This window comes from Barbus barbus (assembly GCF_936440315.1).
Source record: "Barbus barbus genome assembly, chromosome: 32".
In the NCBI taxonomy this organism is placed as follows: Eukaryota; Metazoa; Chordata; class Actinopteri; order Cypriniformes; family Cyprinidae; genus Barbus; species Barbus barbus.
This window is the reverse complement of record NC_136760.1, coordinates 6,186,055-6,210,658: the sequence shown is the minus strand read 5'-3', so window position 1 is coordinate 6,210,658 and position 24,604 is coordinate 6,186,055. Positions and strand designations below refer to the sequence as shown.

Genomic DNA, 24,604 nt, shown 5'->3' with positions numbered 1-24,604 from the left:
CAGAATTATTGATGTAAAATCTTTTATGACATGCATGTAAAATTGCTTTTTAAAATGTATATTTACTTTTTCAAATATCACTATATATTCAAAAACCTTTTTTACTTATTTGCTACACATTAAATATACACTAGGGGCAAACACTGAGTTTTCCGGGTTTTATTTTTTAGTACAATTTTGAAGACATCTAAATACTTTATTTTAATAGTATATAGACTAGCCTCCACAGGCAAGAGTAGGGTAATAAAATCCTATTTGCTTCAGTAGCAGAATAAGAAATGACCATTGTGTGTGAATGCACTGTGTATAAGTGAGCACAAATGCAACAACAAAACACACTCCACCACTGCATTTTTTTCTTTTCTTTTTTAAAAAAACAAGAAGTTCCAGTTATTCTGAAACCTGAACCCCAGCACTGACCTCCACCAGCGAATCTCTACAATCAAGAGGGAAAGGAACAAAGGCTTCATCAATATATGATCCTAAAGTACAGCAATGCATAGAGATCTGGTGAACGTCACCAAACCTGGTTCCCTGCAGAGCCCATTACATTGGGTCGTGTAGACCAGAGCACCAGTTGGGTCAGCTTAAGTGCAATGTTGGAAGAACTAGCCAAAAGCAAGGATGACTATTGTCTCTCATATTTTCCCTCCATTTAGTTTGTTGATGGAAGGAAAAGTGTGAAACCTGTGGAGCAGAAATAGCTTCATGTCATGATTATGAGGTGATAGCTTTATTAAAATGGGTAGAAATAACACTATATGGTGCCAAAGACAGGTAGTGGAGTAGAGTAACTGTGTGCTTAAAGTGAAAAATGATCCTAACCACCAGCATAGACAACTTGTCTAAAAGCTAGAGCAAACTATGGATTCTTTAGTTGAGCTGTCGATGGTGTGAGACGTTGGTGTCGGGGTCCAGATTGGTCTCTCTGTTGGCAAAGGCAACAACGCCATGTGGTGTAAAACATTTGGGTATGATGAAGTAAATGACAGCTTCAAATTCAGTGCTTAAGAGAACCTATCAGACGCAGGAAATGTTTAAATACCATTCGGCATTGGAATATGAAGAAAAATAAAATTGAAGCTTTTCAGCATAAGAAACAGCATGTGCGTCTGGAGTGTTTTGTGTACAGCGTATACACAGTAAGGTTGAAGGTGCTAAATTGTGTGTTGTCAAGCAATTAAGACCAAAAGCTACAAACATGAGTCCCAGTGGAGCTGCAGATCTGAACTGTCCAAAAAGTCTGCAGAAAATACACTGGGTGGGGTGTGTGAGTTCAGAGGGGCAAGAACCATACCCCCACTGTTAGAATTACTGCCCCCTCCTACTATTGGTATGTCCAGCCAATCCATGCCATCCAAGGTGGGGTCTTCAAAGTCCAGGCTGGCAGGGTGGGGCGAGAAGCTCAGGTCACTGGTGTCCATTGGAGTTGGGGGATGGTCCAGAATACTGGAAGTGCTCAGCATTTGATTGTGGAGGTCATCGATTAACGTCAACGGGCCGTCCGGCTCCACACCGAGAAGAGGAGTACCGGTGGTGCTCTCCAGGAAGTCCTCCAGGCGACCGGTTCCAGAGCAATGCCTGTCCGGGAGCTGCTGGGAAGGGGCGGAGACAGGGTCGGGGTGACGTGTGGGTGGCAAGAGGTGGAGCGGAGAAGGAGGTGGAGATGGAGTGGGTGGGCTTGAATGGAAGTCTGAAAAGGAGGGATCTTGACTGGCTTTAAATCCAGATGAAATTTCTGAGAAAGAAGAGAGATTTATTATTATTTAATATATATTCACACACACTACCATTCAAAAGTTTGAGGTGGGTAAGTTTTTTTTTTTTGATGGTCTCTTATGCTTATCAAGTTTGCCTTTATTTGATCAAAATACAGTAAAACTGTAATTTTGTTAAATACCGTTACTCTTTAAAATAGCTGTTTTTTTCTTATATTTTAAAATGTAATTTATCCTAAAATTGCAAAGCTTAATTTTCAGCAGTCATGTGATCCTTCAGAAATCATTCTAATATACTGATTTGGTGCCCATGAAACATTTATTATCAATGTTGAAAACAGTTTTGCTGCTTAATATTTTTGTAGATACCTTTTTTCCAAGGATGCTTCGATACATAGAAAGTTCAAAAGAACAGAATTTACCTGAAATACAATACCTTTAAAAACTATAAATATCTTTAATGTCATTTAAAGCATCCTTGCTAAATAAAACGATCAATTTCTAAAGTAAAAAGACTCTTACCTCCACCCTTGATCAGGATTTCAAACAGATCATCTGTTTGCTGGTTGTTTGAGACATTATCCTGTGAACAGACAATACCATCAATGTTACAATAAGAAAAAAAAAACTGTTAAACAGGAAAAGACGGTTAAAGAGAAAGAAAAAATGAGAAAGAAAGAATGAGCAAAAGCCATACTTTGAAACGCTGAGGAGGGTGAGGGTTCGGCTTTGGGGAGGAAGGGGTGAATAAAGTGTGTCGATCAAAAGTTAGGCAAATGTCCTCCTAGAATTGATGGAGATGATGGGTAGAGGAAGATAGAAAAAGAAATACTAGGTTTAGCTCGAAACAAAGCAAGAAGGAGAAAAAGGCAAAAGGAAAATGGGTAATAACATTATTAATGCATGTGCAATACCTTAAACGAAGGAGGTGAGGAGGGTTTGCTCAGTGGGTTGGACTCATCACAGAAGAAGGGCTCAAAGCTGGGTGGTGCAGACACTGGCTGGCTAGACTCTTTAACACTGGTGGTTTCCAAGTGGAGGCCTACTTTCTGAACCTGGAAATGGGAGATTTTAACATGGGTCAACTGCGGAGAGGAGAGAAAGAACAACTATCTGCAGCCCAGCCCCTTATATTCCAGCAATTACTACAACTATAATACATGTACACAGTTTTGTTAGCTCTCAATACAATCCACAAATGCACACGTATTTGTATATCTTTTTATATCAATAATTTAATGCAAAACTGTAATTAAGTGCACATATTGGACCATGACATTCCTTTTGAATGGCTGAAAAAAAAAAAAAAAATCTTATAAGACTGAGTGTGTTGAAATCTGATGTGAATCAAGCACATCTAATTCAAATCCATGTGATAGTCCAAAAAATCCTTAAATGAACAAATTATGTCTCATAGGTTGAAAATAACATGCTTCTTGTCTTTCATCATACACTATTCATTCATATCTGCTGTACATCTTAGTTATTCATGTACCTTTAAAGACTTCAGAGTTTAAATCAACAGAGAGTTCTCAATTTCATGCTATTTTTCATAACTGTAACAAATTAAAAAAAAAAAGCAAATCCACATGCACATACTTTGGTGGTGGGCTCTCTGACAGTCTGTGATTGGTTGGCAGAACTAGCCATATGAGTAGATGACTGGCTAGGGAGCTTGGTAGGGGTTGACTGCAATCTCTGAAATACAACAAACCAACGATTATGACTCATATTAAATATGTAAAAAAGAAAATGTCAGCATTGATAAGACAAAATTTTTCCTAAGCACCAAATCAGCATATCAGAACGATTTCTAAAGGAACATGTGACACTGAAGTCTGCATACTGGTTGCTGAAAAATCAGCTTTGCCATTCATGGAATAAATTCTATTTAAAACATATTAAAATGGATACAAGATAAGATTTTAAATTAAAACAGTATTTTACAAACCATAAAAAATGTACAGACCCCAAACTTAAACGGTAGAGTATATATAAATGAAATGAAGATATGGATAGATAAACTGTTGTTTAGTCACCTGTAGAGTGATCCGTCCATTGGATTTGCTCTGAGGAGACTTTCCAGTCAGACTATCAACACTATTACTGGTGAGTGCAATCAGATAACGGTTGCCATTGCTGTCAGTGACCAACGTGGGTGTGGGATGAGCTTTCAGGAGATCCAGTGGGAAAGACGTAGTAATTTGAGTGCTTGACTGCTGGTTGACAAACACCTGTGAAACCTGTAAAAAAAAACTATGTAAAACAGTGGCCAGAACGGCATTAAACAAAAAACATACAATGCCATCCAAAAAAATATCTAAGCTCTTTGATGAGCAGGAAACGTTGCTGACCTGTGGTGTCTGTAACTGCGGCTGATTTTGAGGCTTCTGCTGCTTCTTCTGATTGCTTTGTAGCTGCTTTTGCTGCCTCTGCTGAATGATGAGCTGCTGCAACTTTTGCTGCTGCTGCAGTAACTGTGTCTTATTTTGCTGCTGCAACTGAGTTTTCTGCTGCTGTTGTAACAGAGTCTTCTGTTGCTGCTGTTGTAGTAAATGTATCTTCTGCTGCTGCAGTAATTGCGCTTTCTGCTGCTGTTGCAGTAGCTGTGTCTTCTGCTGCTGCAATAGTAACACCTGTGTTTTTCCTTGCTCTTGCTGCAGTTTCGGTGGGTCCATTTGCTGCTGTTGTAGTAACTGTGTCTTCTGTTGCTGTACGTTTGGTAGGTCCACCAGCATTTGCTGCTGCTGCTGCACCTGCAGCCTGTGAATCTGCTGCAGTTTGAGCAGAGTCTGCTGCGAACACTGCATCTGGATCAACTTCTGGGGCTGGACTTGCTTCTGCAGGTCCTCTGTTGTGTCCATTTCATCCTTAATCTCTTCTTTTACCTTCACTTCCACTCCGTTAGACAGCAACGGTATTTCAGCATTACCCATGTTGTTTGTAACTTCTGCGGCTGCTCCACGCTTACCCTGCTCCAGCTGAGAGCGCAGGGTCTCCACCAGCCTCTGCTTCTGCCTAAGCATGCGTGTCAACTCCTCAATCTGCTTGTCCTTCTCTTGAAGCATTTGGTCTTTGTCCAGAGGAGACACAGCAGATCCTGATACTACCATGGGGCTTGGATTGTGAGGCTGTGTGGCTAACAGCGGACCCAGGTGAGAAAGGCTGCAGGAGGCCTGCATCTGCCCATGAGATTCCTCTTTAATTGGGGATGGGTGGTCTGGAGAGGGGTGCAGGCTAAGCTGGGTGAGAGGTGAGGCAACCTGTTAAGGGAGAAACACAAGTTCTTAAAAGAAAGTAAACAGGGTCGATATTTTGTGCACCCTTATTTTTCTTTTCTTTTTTTTAACCTACCATTTCTCCAAACACATCCCCATTGCAGCTGGTCTCATCGGGACTCAATCCAGCCAGAGAGCGGTCAGAAGGGGTAGGAGATGCAGGAGGAGAGGAGCTAGTGCTGCTGAAGCGCATGATTTGAGGTGGAGTTGTACTGTGGACCCTAGTGGCAGCCGCTGACATTGGAACAACTGTGTCTTTTGGGGCTTGATGTGGGGCTGCACCAGATGACTTTACTGACACCTGTGGTAAATGAGCAGAGACTCTTTTCGTAGTTGCAGTGCCTGCAACTGATGAACCACTGTTTTGCTCCTGGTATTTCTTCAGTCGTTCGATGAGATCATTCTTGGTGCCCGATACGGTCAACCCCCTCAATTTGAGCTCATGTTTAAGTTCAGCAACCTGGAGGAGAGATCCACAAGAGCGAAATAGTTGGGATCTGGAAGTAACAATTCCCATCATTTTCTCTAAAAGGTGTAATAGTGTGATTCATTTCAGAACTGGTTGGTTTGGTTCATGGCTTAGAACTCCAAATTGAGGATTTTTTTATTATTTTTTTACAAATCTGCATTAGAGTAAGTGGGAAAAATACTTGAACCAAAATTGCCAAAATTAGTAGTCACTGATTTTTTTAGTATATGTATATAAATTACAACTGTTACCCACTTTGAATTCATCCAGGTTTGCAGGCAAGGTGCTTGGCTTAGTTCCTCCTACTGTAGGCTGGCTCTGACGATTGGGCCCATTCTGATTGGAGGAGACTGTAGAGCGTGTGGAAATAGTCTGGGAAGGGGGGGGGCCTGGATTGGTGGATGGTTGCTGCTCTTCAGCAGGAAGTCTGGATTTAAAAGAGATTTATTTTTTATTTATAGTTAAATCAGTTAGGTATGTCTACACTCTTCTAGAATGGTGGCTCTCAACAAATTTTGCTTCAAAGCCCAGTTTATGTATCCTGCATTTTATACAGGCATATTTTGTTTTATTTTGTATAGTTTGTCTATTTTTATTATTTAATATATTAATAATATTTATTTAATATTAAATTGGAATCTTTTATGGCACAAGCAAAATGGATGTGTGACCCATTTTTGGTTCACAACTCACACAGGTTGAGAACCACTGCTCTAGCATTCAAAGGTTTAGGGTCAGTAAGATTTTGTAAAGAAATTAATACTTTTATTCAGTATGCATGCATTAAACCGACTAAAAATGACATTTACAATGTTGAAAAGATTTCCATTTCAAATAAATCCTGTTATTTTGAACTTTCTATTCAGCAAAGAATAAAGTTTTACGGTTTCCACAAAAATAATACAAGCACAACTGTTTTCAACATTACTGATGATTAAGAAATGTTTCTTGATCCAAATCAGCATATTAGCATGCTTTCTGAATGATCACGTGACACTGAAGACTGGAGTAATTGCTGCTAAAAATTCAGCTTTGCATCACTGGAATAAATTACATTTTAAGATATATTAAAATAGAAAAGAGCAATTTAAAAGTATGCAATCTTACAGTCTTTAATGAGTTTTTTTTGTCAAAAATACTGAAAAAAAATCTTATCAACCCCAGACACAGACATAATAAGAACATACACAATTATAACACAATTATACACAGCAGAGTAAAGTGCATCCATATCCTGTGTGGTTGTACTCACTTTGGAGGTGCGGGTAAGATAGTGTGGTAGTTGTAGTGCTGCTGTTGCTGGTTGATGATCTGAAGCTGAAGAAAAAGCTGCTGCTGGTGAAGGATTTTAGCGTACGAGGAGTCCAGTTGAGGAGGAGGCTCCCGGTCGTTCTTCTGGTCAGGTGGGATATACTGGTGATATTTGAGTTTCTTCACTTTGGGCTTGTTATCTTTGGGTTTCTTGGATCGTTGAGATGTCCGATCTGTGCTGGACTTGGACTGCTGCTTATGGTGGAGGCAAAGCAAAGGAACATAAAAAGAAAAATGAGTGAATGAGTGATTTAGACTGAAAAATGAAACCCATGATAGGTTTGTTGGCTTTTACTTTACCTTTGCATGTCCCGTCGGTGGACGGGAAGAGTTTGTCATGTTAGTTTCACTGGTTCGATTCTGTGGTGGAGAGGCATCAGACGCAAAGAGAGGAGGTGGTGGGGCCTGAGTGAGGAACTACAACAAATACACTGATTAAATACAGTATGTGGCCTTAAATGCATTTCTTACATTGTCCCCTCTGTTTTTAACCTTACAGATGTTGCTTTGTGGCTTATAATAATGAGGTAATTTAAAATGCAAACCAATTTAAAAGGACAGTTCATTCAAAAATTAAAATACGAATGGAAAAATGCAGCTTGGACATTCTGCTAAATGTATATCTTCGTGTACTATCGAAGAAAGAAATCATACATGTTTAAAACAACATGATGACATGTTGGGTGTGTCTGGATGAATGGTCCCTTTAAGTGTACAGCAGTGCTGTCCTCTAGCTTACTGAAAGCACAAAAGCAATATTTCATTCATCTCATGTTGAACAACTGAAACAGCAATATACCTGAGTGGGTGAGAGGTCTCCATTCAGTTTCATCATATAAGAGGGGGAGTGTTGAGGGGCAAGTCCCAAAGGAGAGTCCTGACTGCACTGGGGATCCGGTGACAGGGCATCACTACTGTCCTCGTCCAATGAGGAGCTCTCACCCTTTGGAGACTCTGTACCTGAAAATGCATAAGAAATTTGTTGTTTGATCTGTGCATGGACACATGTAAGGGGATAGTTCACCCAAAAATGAACTGAAAGTCCAGGTAACCAAAACTTAGAGCAGGGATAGGCAACTTCGTTTCTGGAGGGTCGGTGTCCTGCAGAGTTTAGCTCCAACCTTAATCAAACACACCTGCCTGTAACTTTCTAATGATCTTGAAGACATCGGCTGCATCCGAAAACTTAGGCAGCTGATTTGCTGCCTCGCTGCCTTATGAGGCAATGACTTTGCAGGCAGCGTTTTTGCACGAAGGCACCTCACAAAATTGATTTTGGACAGGCTTCTGAGGCAGCGTAACGGTTTAATCATCTACAACAAAATAGAACGAGTTTTGGTGATAACTAAACAAATATTTAGTTACTATAATACTAATTTCTCACTAGAAATAACATGAAGTGCAAAAAGTTAATCAGAAAGATATATTTACACACAAACTAACCACCAAACGCAACTTTCAGATGCCATCTTTATTTTTTAGCTCAACCGTCACGGAATGGAACGCACAGGATTGTGGGATATCAAAGGCAGCGAAGGATACATCTATGCTGCATTCAACAAAAATTTGGACGTGCCTTGCTACCTTGGAATGTGTCCTCCGAAGGCAGCATTTTTCAGTTTTCAGATGCAGCCATTGACTAGCTTCTTCACGTGTGTTTGATTAGGGTTGGAGCTAAAATCTGCAGGACACCGGCCCTCCAAGACCGGAGTTGCCTATCCCTGACTTAGAGGATCCAAAATGGCCATTAAGGCATTGTAAAATTATTCCATATGAATCGAGTGGTTTAATCTAAATCTTGTGAAAATTAGGGTGATTAAATTATGATAGGATTTTTTAGGGATTTTATAGGGATAGTTCACCCAAAAATTAGAATTCTGTCATTAATTACTCACACTCATGTTGTTCCTACCCTGTAAGACCTTCATTCATCTTCGGAACACAAATTAAGATATTTTTGATGATATCTGACCCCTTCTGACCCTGCATAGACAATAATGCAATTTAAATGTTCCTAGGCACAGCAAGGTAGTAAGGACATCATTAAAATGGTCCATGCGATATCAACGGTTCAACTATAATTTTAAGAAGCTACGAGAACACTTTTTGTGCACAAAGAAAACAAAAATAACGACTTTGTTCAACAATTCTTCTCTGCGTCACTGCTCTCTACCATTATTGAGAGTACCATGATGCATGTACTACGTCAGCAGCACCACACACATGCGTCATTGTACTTTCGAACCACTGATGTCACGTCATGGACTATTTTAACAATGTCCTTAGTACTGAACATTTCAGTTACATTGCTGTCTATGCAGGGTAAAAAAAGCTCTCAGATTACATCAAAAATATCTTAATCTTTATCTTAAACTCTTAATTCTTAATATCTTAATCGGCCTCATGCAGGATGGTGACGAGTCAGACAGGAGGTTACAGGAACACTCCACTTTTTTGAAAATAGGCTCATTTTACAACTCCCCTAGAGTTGTAAAATGAGTTGAGTTTTACCATTTTGGTCTGGCGGTAGCACTTTTAGCATAGCTTAGCATAGATCATTGAATCGGATTAGACCATTAGCATCTCGCTCAAAAATGACCAAAGAGTTTCCATAATTTTCCTATTTAAAGCTTGACTCTTCTGTAGTTGCATCGTGAACTGACGGAAAATGAAAAGTTGCGATTTTCTAGGCCAATATGGCTAAGAACTATACTCTCATTCCGGCGTGATAATCAAGGAACTTTGCTGCCGTACCATGGGTGCAGCAGGCGCAGTGATATTACACAGCACCTGAAAGTAGTCCCCAGCTAGGTAACTAGTTACAATATAGCTGGGGACTACTTTCAGGCGCTGCGTAATATCATTGCGCCTGCTGCACCCATGGTCAAGTAGGGCTCGCTGCAGTCCACAAGATCCAGGGGGGCGTGGTTGGATCCACATTTAGGGGGTGGAGATTGGTAGGTTTAGGGGTGGAGATGGGTGGGTTTAGGGATAAGGGGGTGGAGATGGGTAGGTTTAGGTATATGTAAGGTGGGAGGAGTTGGATCTGGATCCAACCATGCCCCTGGATCTTGTGGGCTACAGCGAGACGCTCCTCCCCATGGTATGGCAGCAAAGTTCTTTGATTATTATGCTGGAATGAGAGTATAGTACCTATCCATATATGCCTAGAAAATCGCAACTTTTCATTTTCCGTCGATCTTAGTACATGATGTAACTACAGAAGAGTCAAGCTTTAAATAGGAAAATTATCGAAACTCTTTGGTCATTTTTGAGCGAGATGCTAATGGTCTAATCTGATTCAATGGTCTATGCTAAACTAAGCTAAGCTAAAAGTGCTACCGCCAGACCCGGAGATCAGCTGAATGGATTCAAACTCAACTGTTTAACTCAAGAGTTGTAAAATTAGCTTATTTTCAAAAAAAGTGGAGTGTTCCTTTAAGGAGCTAGCTGTCTGGTGCAGTCCTAACAACCTGGAGCTCAACACGCTCAAAACAGTAGAGATGATTGTGGACTTCAGGAGAAACCCCCCTGCTCTCCCCCCACTCACCATCATGGACAGCACTGTAACGACAGTGGAGTCATTCAGATTCCTGGGCACCACTATCTCTCAGGACCTGAAGTGGGACACTCACACTGACATTGTTAAAAAGGCCCAGCAGAGGTTGTACTTCCTTCGCCAGCTTCGCCAAATCTGACTGCTGAGCGAATCACTGGTACAACCCTCCCTACTCTCCAAGAACTGTACTTATCCAGAGCGAGCAAAAGGGCTGGTAAAATCACTCTGGACCCCTCACATCCAGCACAATCCCTCTTTGAACTGTTGCCGTCTGGTTGACGCTACAGAGCTCTGAGCACCAGAACGGCCAGGCACAGGAACAGTTTCTTCCCTCAGGCAATCCATCTCATGAAGACTTGACAATAAACGTGGAACACTATTTATACACTTATACACTTATTTATCTAACACGCATACTCGGTTTCGAATTTGCACATAATATACCTGTACATACAAAACTTTCTATTGTAATATACCTGTACATACAACTGTCAATTTGTATATTGTTATTCCCTATTTACTTGTTCTATTTTTATTCTTTTATTATCTGTGTTTTTGTTCTGTCACTGTCATTCTGTTGCTCTGTGGAAGCTTCTGTCACAAAAACAAATTCCTTGTATGTGTAAACATACCTGGCAATAAAGCTCATTCTGATTCTGATTCTCATTAATTTGTGTCCCGAAGATTAATGAAGGTCTTACTGGTTTGGAACGACATGGAAGTAATTAATGACAGAATTTAGATTTTTGGGTGAACTAACCCTTTAACACATTGATGACAGTAAAACTTCAGTTACATTTAACAGAATTTGAGTTGTGAAAGAATCAGTGTGAGCAAATCATTTAATTGAACAAATGGACTTTTTTCGTTCACTGTAGTTTACTGAACTTCTATGCAATTAAAATGACACAGGAACTTTATTAACAATAAATGTAAGCAAAGCTTCCTCTTTTTTTGTCAACTTCACAAATAATAGATTTGCACTGTTGTCATTTGTGGAGAAAATGCTTATGGTGTTTAAACAGTAACACTGACAAAGCTGACATTGCGATAATAGTGTATGCAACATAAATGCTGTTTTTGACAGTGGTTACAGACTAACCAATGAGTGCGTGCACAGGGAGGATGTTTTTGTGGATGAGCTCGATGGGACCAGGGCGGTGGGAGATCTTATCATTGAGATCATCTGCCAGTCGGGCTCTCTTCAGCTTCAGCTGCTTGGCCTGCAGTGAGGGCTCGGCTGAAGTCTCTGTGGGTGAAACAAATAAGAATATTAACAACTTAATCACATCCTTTGATGTAAATACCACCTAAATTCCCCTCTAAGTGTCTACTGACTCAATTAGTACTTTTGCATGTTGATCAACTACCTGTTTCTGTTGTAACAGAATGTAAAAAAAATACAAAGGTTATAGAAAAATATGAACAGCTCCTTCACTCTAGAACAGCAACAGGTCAGGATAAGGTAATGGCTATGAACCCCTTCACTGTAAAAAAGGTTCATTTCAAGCAGAGATGGGAAGTAACGAAGTACAAATACTTTGTTACTGTACTTGAGTAGATTTTTCTGGTATCTGTACTTTATTTTTCTGACTACTTTTTACTTTTACTCCTTACATTTTTACAAAAATATCTGTACTTTCTACTTCTTACATTTTCAAACCAGGCTTGTTACTTTAGTTTTTGTGGATCACCATTCAATAACAAATCTATAATAAATCATGAATCAGTTAGCCTTGACTGCAACGCGATTCGGCTCGTGCGCACTCCGCCAAAAGGTTTCTATCGGTTTCTATCGGAGTAATCAATGCAAGAGAATCGAGAATGGCCTACTGACCTGTTCATGACTTCAACACAACCCTTACAAAAATTCAAACCAAAAACCATGGTTACTAGTTAAACCATGGTAACAACCAATTAAGCATGGTTTTGCTACACTAACTATAGTCTAACCATGAAATGTGTAGTAAAACTATAGTTGTGAATTAAAATTGATTGTAATCAATCTGACAAAAAACCCAAAAAACTTTTACTATAATAAACCATGGTTAATTTTGGTAAGAGAAAAATATGACTCATGATAATGCAATAACATACAGTATTAGGATTTTTCTTTAAAGATATTGTCATGATGTAATTATTATTGTTAATTACAATAATAATACTATAATTTAGAAAGTATAGTTTTGTTAAATCTATAGTATTTAAGTCATTATAAGATAGAACAACAACACATGGCAATAATGTGATACTTTAAATTGAACTAAAATAAAGTTATGTTATTGAAAACAGAATACAATGAGGTGGTTGTTTTGCAACAAGGTGGAGACAGTTCTGTTCGAACAAAGTGAGATGTAAAGATATAAACTGGAAAATGAAGAGACTGAAAAGGAAAAAGGAAGTGAAGGTGCAGTTCAATGGAGAACCTTTAACTATTTTGCATGGCCCCAGCCTAAGGTTTTAAACCTTTTTTTAAATGTGATGGCCATGTAAAAAAAAGAAATAAAAAAATAGGGTTATCCGATGTTTCAGAATTTGTTGTGGGTGTATGGAATGGCCTGGATGAGTGTGAGATTTCTTTGCCTGAAATTTTGTCCCAGTCCTGCCCTGTTCTACATGATGGTTGTTCAGTCACGATACATTCATTAACTAACAATATTAAATGTAATATGAAATATTAAATGCAAGTTATTTTGTATCAATCTGCCAATATGACGTGAAGTCCAGTTACCAGCATGACACTAAAACAGGTTGTAGTAATGGGTACTTTTTACTTAAGTACATGTCAGAGCCCATACTACTTCCCATACTTCTACTAAGTGTAGTCAGTACTTCAACTTTTACCAGAGTATTTTTAAACACAAGTATCTATACTTCTACTTGAGTAAAGGATGCGTGTACTTTTGCCATCTCTGATTGCAAGAGACAAAAACATATTGTGATCATTTAACATTACTCCGTTTTCATATTTTAAAAAGAATGACGTGACATTCACCTTCAAGGATGTGCATCCTGACCAGTTCTGACCTCTCTGGCCGACTCCTGATCTTCCTTTTCAGGTAATCCTCAGTCTGAACCAGTAAGAGAGAAAACAAGTGTCAATCAATGATGACAAGAATGTGATTGTTTTTTTTTTTTTAAAGAAGAACCTCTTTTTCTAAGGTCACTCACGCGTGCTCTCTCCAGACTTCTCCTCTGTTCGTGAAAGGCAGCCGGACTCTTCAGTGCTGTGTACAGAATAGAGACAGAGACAGTCTTACTTTATGTTCAGTCATAGGGATGTGTATTTCGGTCATTGTGACTGCCAGGTACTCAATAGATTAATTAAGACAGCATTCAAGTTTGAGTGCAGGAGAACACCAAAATGCTTCCTGTGTGAACTGACCACTCCAATATATATTGTGTTTTCACTCAATCACTGCCATGACTTTTTCAAGTTTTCAAATAGTCATGTATCTGTGCCCACCTGTTTCCCTTAATGAACCATATTTGATATTGAGGCACTATGTAAGAAGAATGAAAAACTCATCATTAAAGGTCACACTGAAAGGTCATATTTGAAAAACAGAAGATCCTCTTATATTAGATTGGCTCAAATCACCTGCTCAAATCATCCTTTTGCCTAAAACTGCACCTGGGAAATCAAAATAAATTATTTTAACAGATAAATGATATACAGTGCCGCTTGAAAGTTTGTGAACCCTTTAGAATTTTTTATATTTCTGCATAAATATGACCCAAAACATAATCAGATTTTCGCACCCAAACCCAATCAAACACATGAGACAAATATTTTCTTGGTCATTTATTTATTGAGAAAAATTATCCAGTGTTACATATCTGTGCATTGCAAAAGTGAATCTTTGATTTCAGTATCTGGTGTGACCCCCTTTTGCTGCAGTAACGAAGGTAAAGTTTCTTGTAAATGCTGATCAGTCCTGCACAATAACATGTAGGAGATTTAGCCCAGTCCTTAGTGCAGAACCACTTAAACTCTGTGATGTTGGTGGGTTTCCTCCTATGAACTGCTTGCTTGGGTCCTTCCACAACATTTTAATTGGATTAAGGTCTGGACTTTGACTCAGTCATTCCAAGACATTAACTTTGTTCTTCTTTAACCATTGTTTAGTAGAATGACTTGTGTGCTTGTGGTTGTTGTCTTGCTGCATGACCCATGTTCTCTTGAGACTCTGTTCTTAAAAAGATGTCCTGATGTTTTCCTTTAGAATTTGCTGGTATAATTCAAAATTCATTGTTCCATCAATGATGGGAGGCTGTCCTGGCCAAGATGCAGCAAAACAGGGCCAAGCCATGATACTACCACCACCATGTTTCACCGATGGGATAAGATTCTTCAGCTGGAATGCAGTATGTTCTTTTCTCCGAACATAATAGCTTCTCATTTAAACCAAGAAGTTCTATTTCATTTTCATCCATCCATTAAACCTTTCTCCAATAGTCCTCTGGCTTGTCCACATGATCTTTAGCAAGCAATTTTCTTTTTGGAGAACAGTGGCTTCTTCTTGCAACTCTGCCATGCACACCATGGTTGCTCAGTGTTCTCCTGATGGTGGGCTCATGAACATAACATTAGCCAATGTGAGAGCCAATGTTTAGTTGCTTAGAAGTTACCCTGGGAACTTTTGCAACCTTGCAGACTATTACACGCTCTGCTTTGGAGTAATCTTTGTTGGTCGACCACTTCTCGGGAAGGTAATAGGTACACAATCTGTCTGACTCTGGATTTGTGGAGTCCAAACTCTTTAGAGATGGTTTTGTAACCTTTTCTAGCCAACATCAACTCTTTTTCCAAAGGTCCTCAGTAATCTCCTTTGTTCGTGACATGATCAGACTTTGATAGATCCCTGTTCTTTGAATAAAACCGGTCATGTACTGACATTTGATAGTCATTGCACTGGCTGAAAACAACTCTGCACAGGTACATATTCTACCTTTAAATTAACTGCTAAAGAGATTCACATACTTTTGCCACTCACAGATATGCAATATTGGATCATTTTCCTGAAATAAATGACAAAGAAAATATTTTTGTCTTGGATTCTCTTAGTCTACATTCAGGACAGAAAATCTGATTATGTTTTGAGTCATATTTATGCAGAAATATAGAAACTTCTAAAGGGTTCACAAACTTTCCAGCAGCACTGTAGATATTTTTTATTATTATTTACATTTTTAAAAATTTATTTTTTGCTAAATAGTTTGCTACTTGTCATCTTAGAGTATACCAAACAAGTATATTCCTAAATTTGTTGTAAACTGTACTTGCACAATGTACGGTATATATTTACTACCACAACAGCAGACATTATTTCTCTAAAAGAGGGCTGAAACAAAAAAACAAAGACAGTAAACTGCACAAGTGATTGAGCTGTAATGTGATGTAACAGCCAAGATTGGGTAACTAACTTGAAATTTCTAAAACCACAAGGGAGGGTCAGCAATGATCCGCCTAGTCTCAAGAATAAACCAAAAGTACTGTACAAAGTTTGGGGTCAGTAAGGTTTCATCAGCATTTTAGAATAATTTCTGAAGGATCACTGAAGGCTGGAGTAATGGATGATCAAAGTTAAGCTTTGCCGTCACAGGAACAAATTTTTTAAAAATGTTAAAACAGAAAGCAGTTACTTAAAATTGTAATATTTCTAAATATTTCATAATATTAATAATTGCAGTGAGTTTTTGATTAAATACATGTAGCCTTGCTACCTTAGAGAGAATAATTTCTTCAAAATCTAAAAAAAATAAATAGATACATAGTACTGATATTTATTTACGCAAGTTTCTGAAGCTTATACTGTAGAGCTGTGGATAAATTACATTAAAAACATTAGGAAAGTTGACAACCTGCATTGTGAGGCAAAAAGATGAATTAAAAAATGGCGAAAAACCTAAAGTATAAACTTCTTAGACATTCAATATAAATTTAATCTAAATACTTTGATGAAAAAGTCAGTTGACGTGTTGTGTGTCAACTACCCTCATACAATTACATTAAACTGTAATGAAATCTTAATGTAATCCTGCAGGCTTACGTGTGCAGCAAGTGCGATTGTCAATTAATATTGTAACAAGTGTTTAGTACTGTTAACAAAACAGTTAATTTTTGGCTGTCGCTTTTAAAGAGCAAAGCTAGAGCTGCTTGAGCACTTCCTCCTTCTCACAGAGGCCACATAGACAGCACAGTGTGAAGACTGCAAATCCTCTCGTCTGATGAGCAGAACATAGAATAAGGAAGTGGAAACAATAGGGGAAGTAGATCCACCTGATAACACAACAACAGGCCCTTTCACAATGAGTGTGTGTTGGCAATCAAGGCTCAAGAGTCAGTCTTCTATACCAGACCACATCTAGAGAACAGTCCCATCCATTAATGCCTGCTGGAGCCTATAAGCAAAACCCATGTTTATGCTGCAATATGGAGCTCACTATTATTGCTTTTGAATGGGTGCTGATTGCTACATAAGCACTGTCGAAATATTCCATTTCATTGTCGATTTCATGCAGAATGATCGGCTTTGAATGTTGCAATATCCGAATAGTAACATGAAATACTTGTGACCATAGCTGCACCTCAAAAGCAACTTATTGACATGCCACCAAATAGTAGCATATCAAGAGTCTGCATGTCATTGTGGCTAATTTGCATAAATATCAATAAATATTGAGGGTATTTACATCCAAATCAGGTGAACGGTGTAGGAATTACAACAGTTTGCATATGTGCCTCCCACTTGTTAAGGGACCAAAAGTAATGGGACAATTGGCTTCTCAGCTGTTCCATGGCCAGGTGTGTGTTATTCCCTCATTATCCCAATTACAATGAGCAGATAAAAGGTCCAGAGTTCATTTCAAGTGTGCTATTTGCATTTGGAATCTGTTGCTGTCAACTGTCAAGATGAGATCCAAAGAGCTGTCACTATCAGTGAAGCAAGCCATCATTAGGCTGAAAAAACAAAACAAACCCATCAGAGAGATAGCAAAAACATTAGGCGTCGCCAAAACAACTGTTTGGAACATTCTTAAAAAGAAGGAACGCAGCGGTGAGCTCAGCAACACCAAAAGACCCGGAAGACCACGGAAAACAACTGTGGTGGATGACCGAAGAAATCTTTCCCTGGTGAAGAAAACACCCTTCACAACAGTTGGCCAGATCAAGAACACTCTCCAGGAGGTAGGTGTATGTGTGTCAAAGTCAACAATCAAGAGAAGACTTCACCAGAGTGAATACAGAGGGTTCACCACAAGATGTAAAGATGTAAAGCCTCAAAAACAGGAAGGCCAGATTAGAGTTTGCCAAACGACATCTAAAAAAGCCTTCACAGTTCTGGAACAACATCCTATGGACAGATAAGACCAAGATCAACTTGTACCAGAGTGATGGGAAGAGAAGAGTATGGAGAAGGAAAGGAACTGCTCATGATCCTAAGCATACCACAATCACCTGACCTGAATCCGATTGAGCATGCATTTCACTTGCTGAAGACAAAACTGAAGGGAAAATGCCCCAAGAACAAGCAGGAACTGAAGATGGTTGCAGTAGAGGCCTGGCAGAGCATCACCAGGGATGAAACCCAGCGTCTGGTGATGTCTATGCGTTCCAGACTTCAGGCTGTAATTGACCGCAAAGGATTTGCAACCAAGTATTAAAAAGTGAAAGTTTGATTTATGATTATTATTCTGTCCCATTACTTTTGGTCCCTTAACAAGTGGGAGGCACATATGCAAACTGTTGTAATTCCTACACCGTTCACCTGATTTGGATGTAAATACCCTCAAATTAAAGCTGACAATCTGCAGTTAAAGCACATCTTGTTCGTTTCATTTGAAATTCATTGTGGTGGTGTATAGAGCCAAAAATGTTAGAATTGTGTCGATGTCCCAATATTTATGGACCTGACTGTATATATACATATATATATATATATATATTTATTTTTTATTTATTTAGTCATTTAGCAGACGCTTTTATCCAAAGCGACTTACAAATGAGGACATAAGAAGCAATCAAAACCAACAAAAGAGCAACAACGTGCAAGTGCTATTACAAGTCTTGGTTAGCCTAACGCAGTACAGATAATTATTATTATTATTGTTATTTTTTAATAAAAAGACATAGATAAAATACAATTAGAATAGATAGTGCTAGAGTTAGAGGGTCAAGTAAAGATGGAAATAATAATAATAATATACATATATAAAACAAAGACATTTATAAATTGACTTGATTGCCCAGACACTTATATATATATATATACACACAAACCTTGCCAAAATGAACCTATTAATTCTTTGCAGTCTGCTTTTGCTGCAAGTAAATGTACCTATGGAAAAATGTGATGCAAACGTGTGATGCTTGGTAACTAGAAAAGTTAAATCTGACTTACGAGGCATGATTCCTTGACTGACCAACTCCTCTCGCGTCCTTCTCTGTTGTAGTTTGAGCTGAAGAACTGCATGGGGAGAGAGGAAAAGGGTTCAGACTTAGAGAATGACAGATTTAATATTCACATCAAGACAGCTGCAGGCAGATGACTATAACATAGTCAGGACAAGAGCTCGAAAGAGCCCTCTTTCAGTTTCTTTCTAACTAAAGAGTAAATGCTGAGGGGAGGGACTGTGAACGTTTAGGTTGTTTGGGTGGTTTTTCATACTTCCCGTTTCACCACACTCAACTACTTTTCTGAATTCAAAAAGTGCAACTGAGAGGCAATAGGCGTTCTTAAAATCAGGAACTTGCATGCTGGCACAACACACTGGGTAAATTGCTCAATGATTATAAAGAGGGTGGTGTGTAGACAGCATGAGAGATTTGTTATTATTGCTTTGTTCTGTGAAAAAAGCCGTTACAGTTACTATTACGTCAAATGTCACGTCAGGAGGGATGTGGCCCATGAGTATTGATGGCATCCCAGGACGCTTTAGAGGCAAGCATGCACCTGTCAGTCCTGACACAATGACATCATCACCCACATGGCATTGCTTTGTGTGCACTAGTCAGCTGTTCTGACCTTCACAGTCACAACGTCTGGGGATAAAGAAACCAGAACATTGGCTATGCATGCCAAGACCAACCAAACACTCCTTTCTGTTATATAAACCATAAGTAAAATAACAAATACAGATTCTTCATTGGCATCAGTGGTTCCATGAAGAAAAATGAAAATTCTGACATTAATTATGCACCCTCATGTCGTTCCAAACCCGTAAGACCTTTGTTCATCTTTGGAACACAAATTAAGATATTTTTGATGAAATCTGAGAGCTCTCTGAACCTCCATAGACAGCAAGGATTCTCCAAAATGGCAGAAGACAGTAACTCAGGGAGAAGAACTGCGCACAAAATGTATTCTCGTATCTTTGTAAAATTACGCTTGAACCCCTGATGTCACATGGACTACTTTACCGATGTCCTTGCGACATTTCTGTGCCTTGATTGTGGTAGTATCCTTGCTGTCTATGCAGGATCAGAGAGCTCTCAGATTTCATTAAAAATATCTTAATTTGTGTTCTGAATATGAATATGTGTTTGGAACGACATGAGGGCGAGTAATTAATGACAGAATTTTAATTTTTGGGTGAATTAATCCTTTAACATCCATGGAAACATCTTGATGGTGGAAAAGGCTCTAGTTCACACCTAGAAAAAATGTTCTTTTAAGAACTGTTCACAAAGTTTCTTTGGGGAACACAACATTGTTCTTCTATGGCATTACTGTGAAAACCACTTTTGGAAGTGCGTAAAATGACAAAACCAATGGCTGCCGCTTTGGTGACCAGCTGTGAGGATGTGAATCCTGCACTTTTAAACCAGAGCCCCTTTTTGTCACAAGTTCCCGTAAAATCCCAAAACACCCACTCTGGTTCTCACTTGCAAATTGAATATGAAAAGTTTCGCTATTTGTTCCAAATTCTTCCTGTTCCCACTTCATTTTAACAGCTGTTTTTGACCACCCACTCCTTAGAGCTGCTGGACACTATTTTTGTACCCACTGAAAAAGAAACACAAGCCCTCTCGCACCTCTCCGAGAACCTGGCCTGATAGTGTAAATCAATCAGACACTTTTAAATGCCAGTACTCTCTCCATCTCTTCGCCAGCCTGGAAAATTCTGAGGGAGACCTGGAAAGTGTAGCGTCAACATCCAGGTCTTGAAACAAAAGGAAAAAAGAAAACGAATCATGCAGACAACTGGGTTAATCCAAAAGCCTGTGTGTCTGGGGTCTTAATTATACACGCCTCTTGCTGACTGTCCTCAAAGCCCCCAGGCCTGGCACAGTTTACAGATCAACCGGTGCTCGCTCTTGGCTCTGTATGAGCAGCTAGGGTGATCTCACCACAAAGACACTAGAATAATCAGGTCTGACGCGTTAAGACTCGGGATAAACGCTAATGAAGCTAAATTCAATGTATTAAGTTGGGTGCACACCTGGAGGGTGCTTTATTTATACTCTATAAAAGCATAAAAATAACCATGCCCACCTTCTTTGAGGCTATGATATGCATGTCTGTCACAGTCCAGACTCAAAAATAGCTTATCTTCCCCATTTCGGATTGGGTGATACTCAAATGAGGAAGTTTCAATGTGAAGGCAGTGATTTGTGTCCAGCATGTTTGGATCCAGTGTTGAAAGTCTCTGCAAATCTCGAAGTCAAAACTGATATTCCATTAATGGTCCAAAGTGAGGAAAACGGATTGCACAGGGCAAGATTTCCGTTACAGGTATGTTAGTCCACAATGACAGTATTTACAGTGTTTCAAATCCCAGATTTGGAGAACAGACAGCTTCCACTTGGTTTCTTCCTCATCCAAAATCTGATCCTCGGTTCTGTCTGCTTTTGTTCTCAAAGGTGGATGCAGAGGCAGAAAATGAAGCTAAAGCAAATAGGTGAGGACGGCAGAGCACAGAGCCTGCTCTGCACTCAGCAGAAGACATTCACAGAACAGCGTGTCTCTCACCCTCAAACACAGAGGAGGGTCTGCTGAGTGCCAATGACTGCTCGCTTCAGCTCAGCTGTTGCCTCTCGTTTACACTCTACAATCTGGCAGACCCCCATTCACCCTCTCAGCTCTTTTCACTGGTTTATTATGGTAAAATATATATAAACACACTAGCATTCAAACGTTTGGGGTAGGTAAGTTTTCTATGCTTTTAAAAAAGTCACTTATGCTCACCAAGGCTGCATTTACTTAATACACAACAAAAAACGTGGACGGAATTGCGGAATCCAATCATAAAAACGGAATTTACTGTATAACACGGAATGTCACAGATTTTGCCACATTTTGGATGAATAAATCAAAAGTAGGTCAGTACACTTCATTCAAAATGCGATATGGACTAGTGTTTGTTAAGCCACAGAAGACTATTTAAATATGAATCTTGCATGTTCTGCGTGTCTCTGTGTGAATACATGGCACAGACACACAGTTTCGTTTACTAAACACAAACTGAAGCATGCTCACAGTGTTTTCAGCCTCTGCCACATCAATATATGAGGACATGGACAATATGAATATAATGTCTACAACTGCTCTGAGAGTACCTTTATGAGCATTTTACTGCTTCTTTTGAGAAAAATGACCATCACATCATATACAAACAGAAACTTAAAGGTCTTCAAAACAACCAGTCAAAATAAAAGTTCAGTTTAAATTGAAGTATGACAGAAACATATTACTTAATATAATGATAGTAGTACTAATAATACAATTATTATTACAACATTAAAGGAATATTTACCAGAATTTATTTACCAGAAAACAAAAATAAATAAATAAATAAAATAATTAGAAATACATTTTTATAAAATAAATTATTTAGAGATGTTACTGATTGTTAAAATTGAAACCATTAAAATGGAATCCAGAAAATTATTGGAGAATTTGGTAAAAATAAAACTGAATTTGAAAAAATTTAAAAAAGAAAACATTTCATAGGGCTTTTTTGTTAAACTTTAATTAAATTGCTGTTAAATTGCGTATGTTTCATGATTTCAATTAATAAGACATGCTTTTTTAATCAAATTAAATTTAACCATTAAAACAGAGTCATGAAAAATTAAAACAGGAAAAAATAGAATCCAGCAAAAAACAAACTTAATTTAATAAAAAAATAAAATAAAATAGAATTTGGGAAAAATTAAAACAGATTTCATAGGGACCTACTTCATTGTCACATGATCCTTAAGAAATCATTCTAAGTTGGGTTTCTTCTCAAGTAACAGTTCTTATTGAGTTGAAAACAACTGTGGTGCTTAATATTTTTGTGGAAGCCGTGACATCATTTAATATTTTTTTTGTTCAAAGGTTCAAAAGAACAGCATTTATTTGAAATATGAGTTTTCCAATGTAAAAGTCTTTATTTTCACTTTTGATCAAGTTAATTCATCCTTTCTGATTAAGTATTAATTTATTTTAAAAATGTTTTTAAAATAGCCTCTGCTATTGCAAAAAAAATATTTATTATATAGAATATTATATTATATATGGAATCATGAAAAATGTTTTATTCTTACAAATGTTTGTGTTACTTTTTATTTCATAATGTAGTTTTTATTAACACTAACAACACTTTCACTTATACACAGACATTTCTTCTTAGTTCTTTTATAATATGTTCACAAACTCTAAGCTTCTAATCGCGTTTCTCACATGCACAAGTCATAAACTGCAAAAAACAAGAAAAAAAAAAGGAATTCAACATTTCACAAGGTATTTAATACAGAAATTTCTCAGGTCACTCTCAGAAATGGTGTCATGCGGGGCTCTTGAGAGTGAGTGAGAGAGTGGAAGGAAGGAGGTCACAAGAAGAATGTAGGTCTCCTTTGACCTTTCCTTTCTTACTGGCAGATAAAGTACAGGAGTTTTCCTGTCAGAACTTGACAGGCTAACATACATCGCACATATTGCACTGTTGGCGAACCCCCTCATCCCCCCCACCCGTGTCCTCTCTTAGTTTTAAATAGTAAGGCCAGCTGGCCATAAGGCTCTATATTCAGCTCAGTATCACCTGTGCAAGCACTGGATAGGGTTACAGCGCTACAGTTCTTGCAAACATGACGCACACACATTTTCGAACAAACACACACAAAAATAGAATTCCAGAAACCAAAACACTAAAGGATGGCTATTGAAATAAATATGGATAAAGTATCTTAAAGGGATAGCTCACCCAAAAATGAAAATTCAGTCATTAATTACACACATGCACGTTGTTCTGCACTGTATGACTTTCTTCTGAAAACAAAAGAAATTATTTGATACAATTTATCAAATGTTTTTGAAAAGTCAATGGAGTCCAAAACAACACCGGACCCAAAAAAAAAAAAAAAATCTAAAAATGAAATTAAGGTGAGTAAATGATGACAGTGTCATTTTTGTGTGAACTGTCCCTTTAAGAATTCCTGCATGTTTTATCTAATCCATTTAATAAAAGTCTTCTGGACACTGTATATTACGTTCAGATTAAATATTCTAATGCAAACAGTCATATAATCTTTTCTATATTATAGGGAAATGAAGAAGACTCCCCAGAGACAAAAATATTACCGTGATCTGCTTTTAGCCCACAAGCTCATCGGAGCCATCATCACTCAGTGAGAATTCACAGCAGTTGACACTCATGTTGTCATTAACCACAAGGGCCCAGCACTGCAAAGTGCCGACTAACCACAGAGGAAGTCTATTACCAGCCTACGCTACGCCCATAAGTCGCATAAAATACAAAACACCACCTTTATCAAATAAAGCAGCACAGATAATAAAGTCAAAGTTCATCAGGCTCTGATCAAAAACACCCAAATGAGTAATGCTATGTAGTTTTTATTACAAGCAATGCAAACAATCCGTTATGACTGTCAGAATCATTGCTGGTTAATTATTATTGGCCAAAGTTAACTTAGGGTGTAGCGCCGAACTGCATTTTTGCAGCTGCCACATCCGCTTTTATATTTACAACATTATTTTAAGATTAACTTAACATGAGCTTCTTCCATAACAACCACTAATCATTTTGAAATACATATTTAAAGTCATGAAAAACATTTGCACAGTCTCAAAAAGGAGAGGTTGATATTCTATTGCATTCATGCTGTTGTTTTTTGAGAATCAGTTTCTGCCTTCTCGTCTTTTTACTGTTTGTACCACAATAAAGCACACTTTTCTGCTGCTTTTCCTTTCTGCTTTCAATCACCCACTGAAAAACAAAGTCGCTGTTGCTTAATTTCCAGCACTAGCTAGAAAAATAGGCC

At 38.3% G+C, this 24,604-nt stretch overlaps 1 protein-coding gene across 4 annotated transcripts in view; it reads right to left on the bottom strand.

Annotated features, from left to right (window-relative positions):
• Window positions 1-10: 10 nt before the first annotated feature.
• The window catches only part of LOC306852129 (myocardin-related transcription factor A-like), a 37,839-nt gene continuing 13,245 nt past the window's right edge, over window positions 11-24,604 (bottom strand). For 2 of the 4 annotated variants that reach the window (XM_079388785.1, XM_079388787.1), the window contains 16 exons: window positions 18,741-18,806; window positions 13,507-13,562; window positions 13,331-13,406; window positions 11,438-11,584; window positions 7,576-7,736; window positions 7,077-7,193; window positions 6,718-6,968; window positions 5,721-5,892; window positions 5,073-5,456; window positions 4,073-4,981; window positions 3,758-3,961; window positions 3,318-3,416; window positions 2,633-2,773; window positions 2,416-2,502; window positions 2,241-2,301; window positions 150-1,738 (listed from right to left, as the gene is read on the bottom strand). In XM_079388785.1, the coding sequence (XP_079244911.1) occupies window positions 1,194-1,738; window positions 2,241-2,301; window positions 2,416-2,502; window positions 2,633-2,773; window positions 3,318-3,416; window positions 3,758-3,961; window positions 4,073-4,981; window positions 5,073-5,456; window positions 5,721-5,892; window positions 6,718-6,968; window positions 7,077-7,193; window positions 7,576-7,736; window positions 11,438-11,584; window positions 13,331-13,406; window positions 13,507-13,562; window positions 18,741-18,806 (3,476 nt within the window). In that variant the 3' untranslated portion in view covers window positions 150-1,193. Of the gene's footprint in view, window positions 1,739-2,240; window positions 2,302-2,415; window positions 2,503-2,632; window positions 2,774-3,317; window positions 3,417-3,757; window positions 3,962-4,072; window positions 4,982-5,072; window positions 5,457-5,720; window positions 5,893-6,717; window positions 6,969-7,076; window positions 7,194-7,575; window positions 7,737-11,437; window positions 11,585-13,330; window positions 13,407-13,506; window positions 13,563-18,740; window positions 18,807-24,604 lie in introns of all 4 variants that reach the window. The other 2 variants (XM_079388786.1, XM_079388788.1) reach the window with 2 other exon arrangements.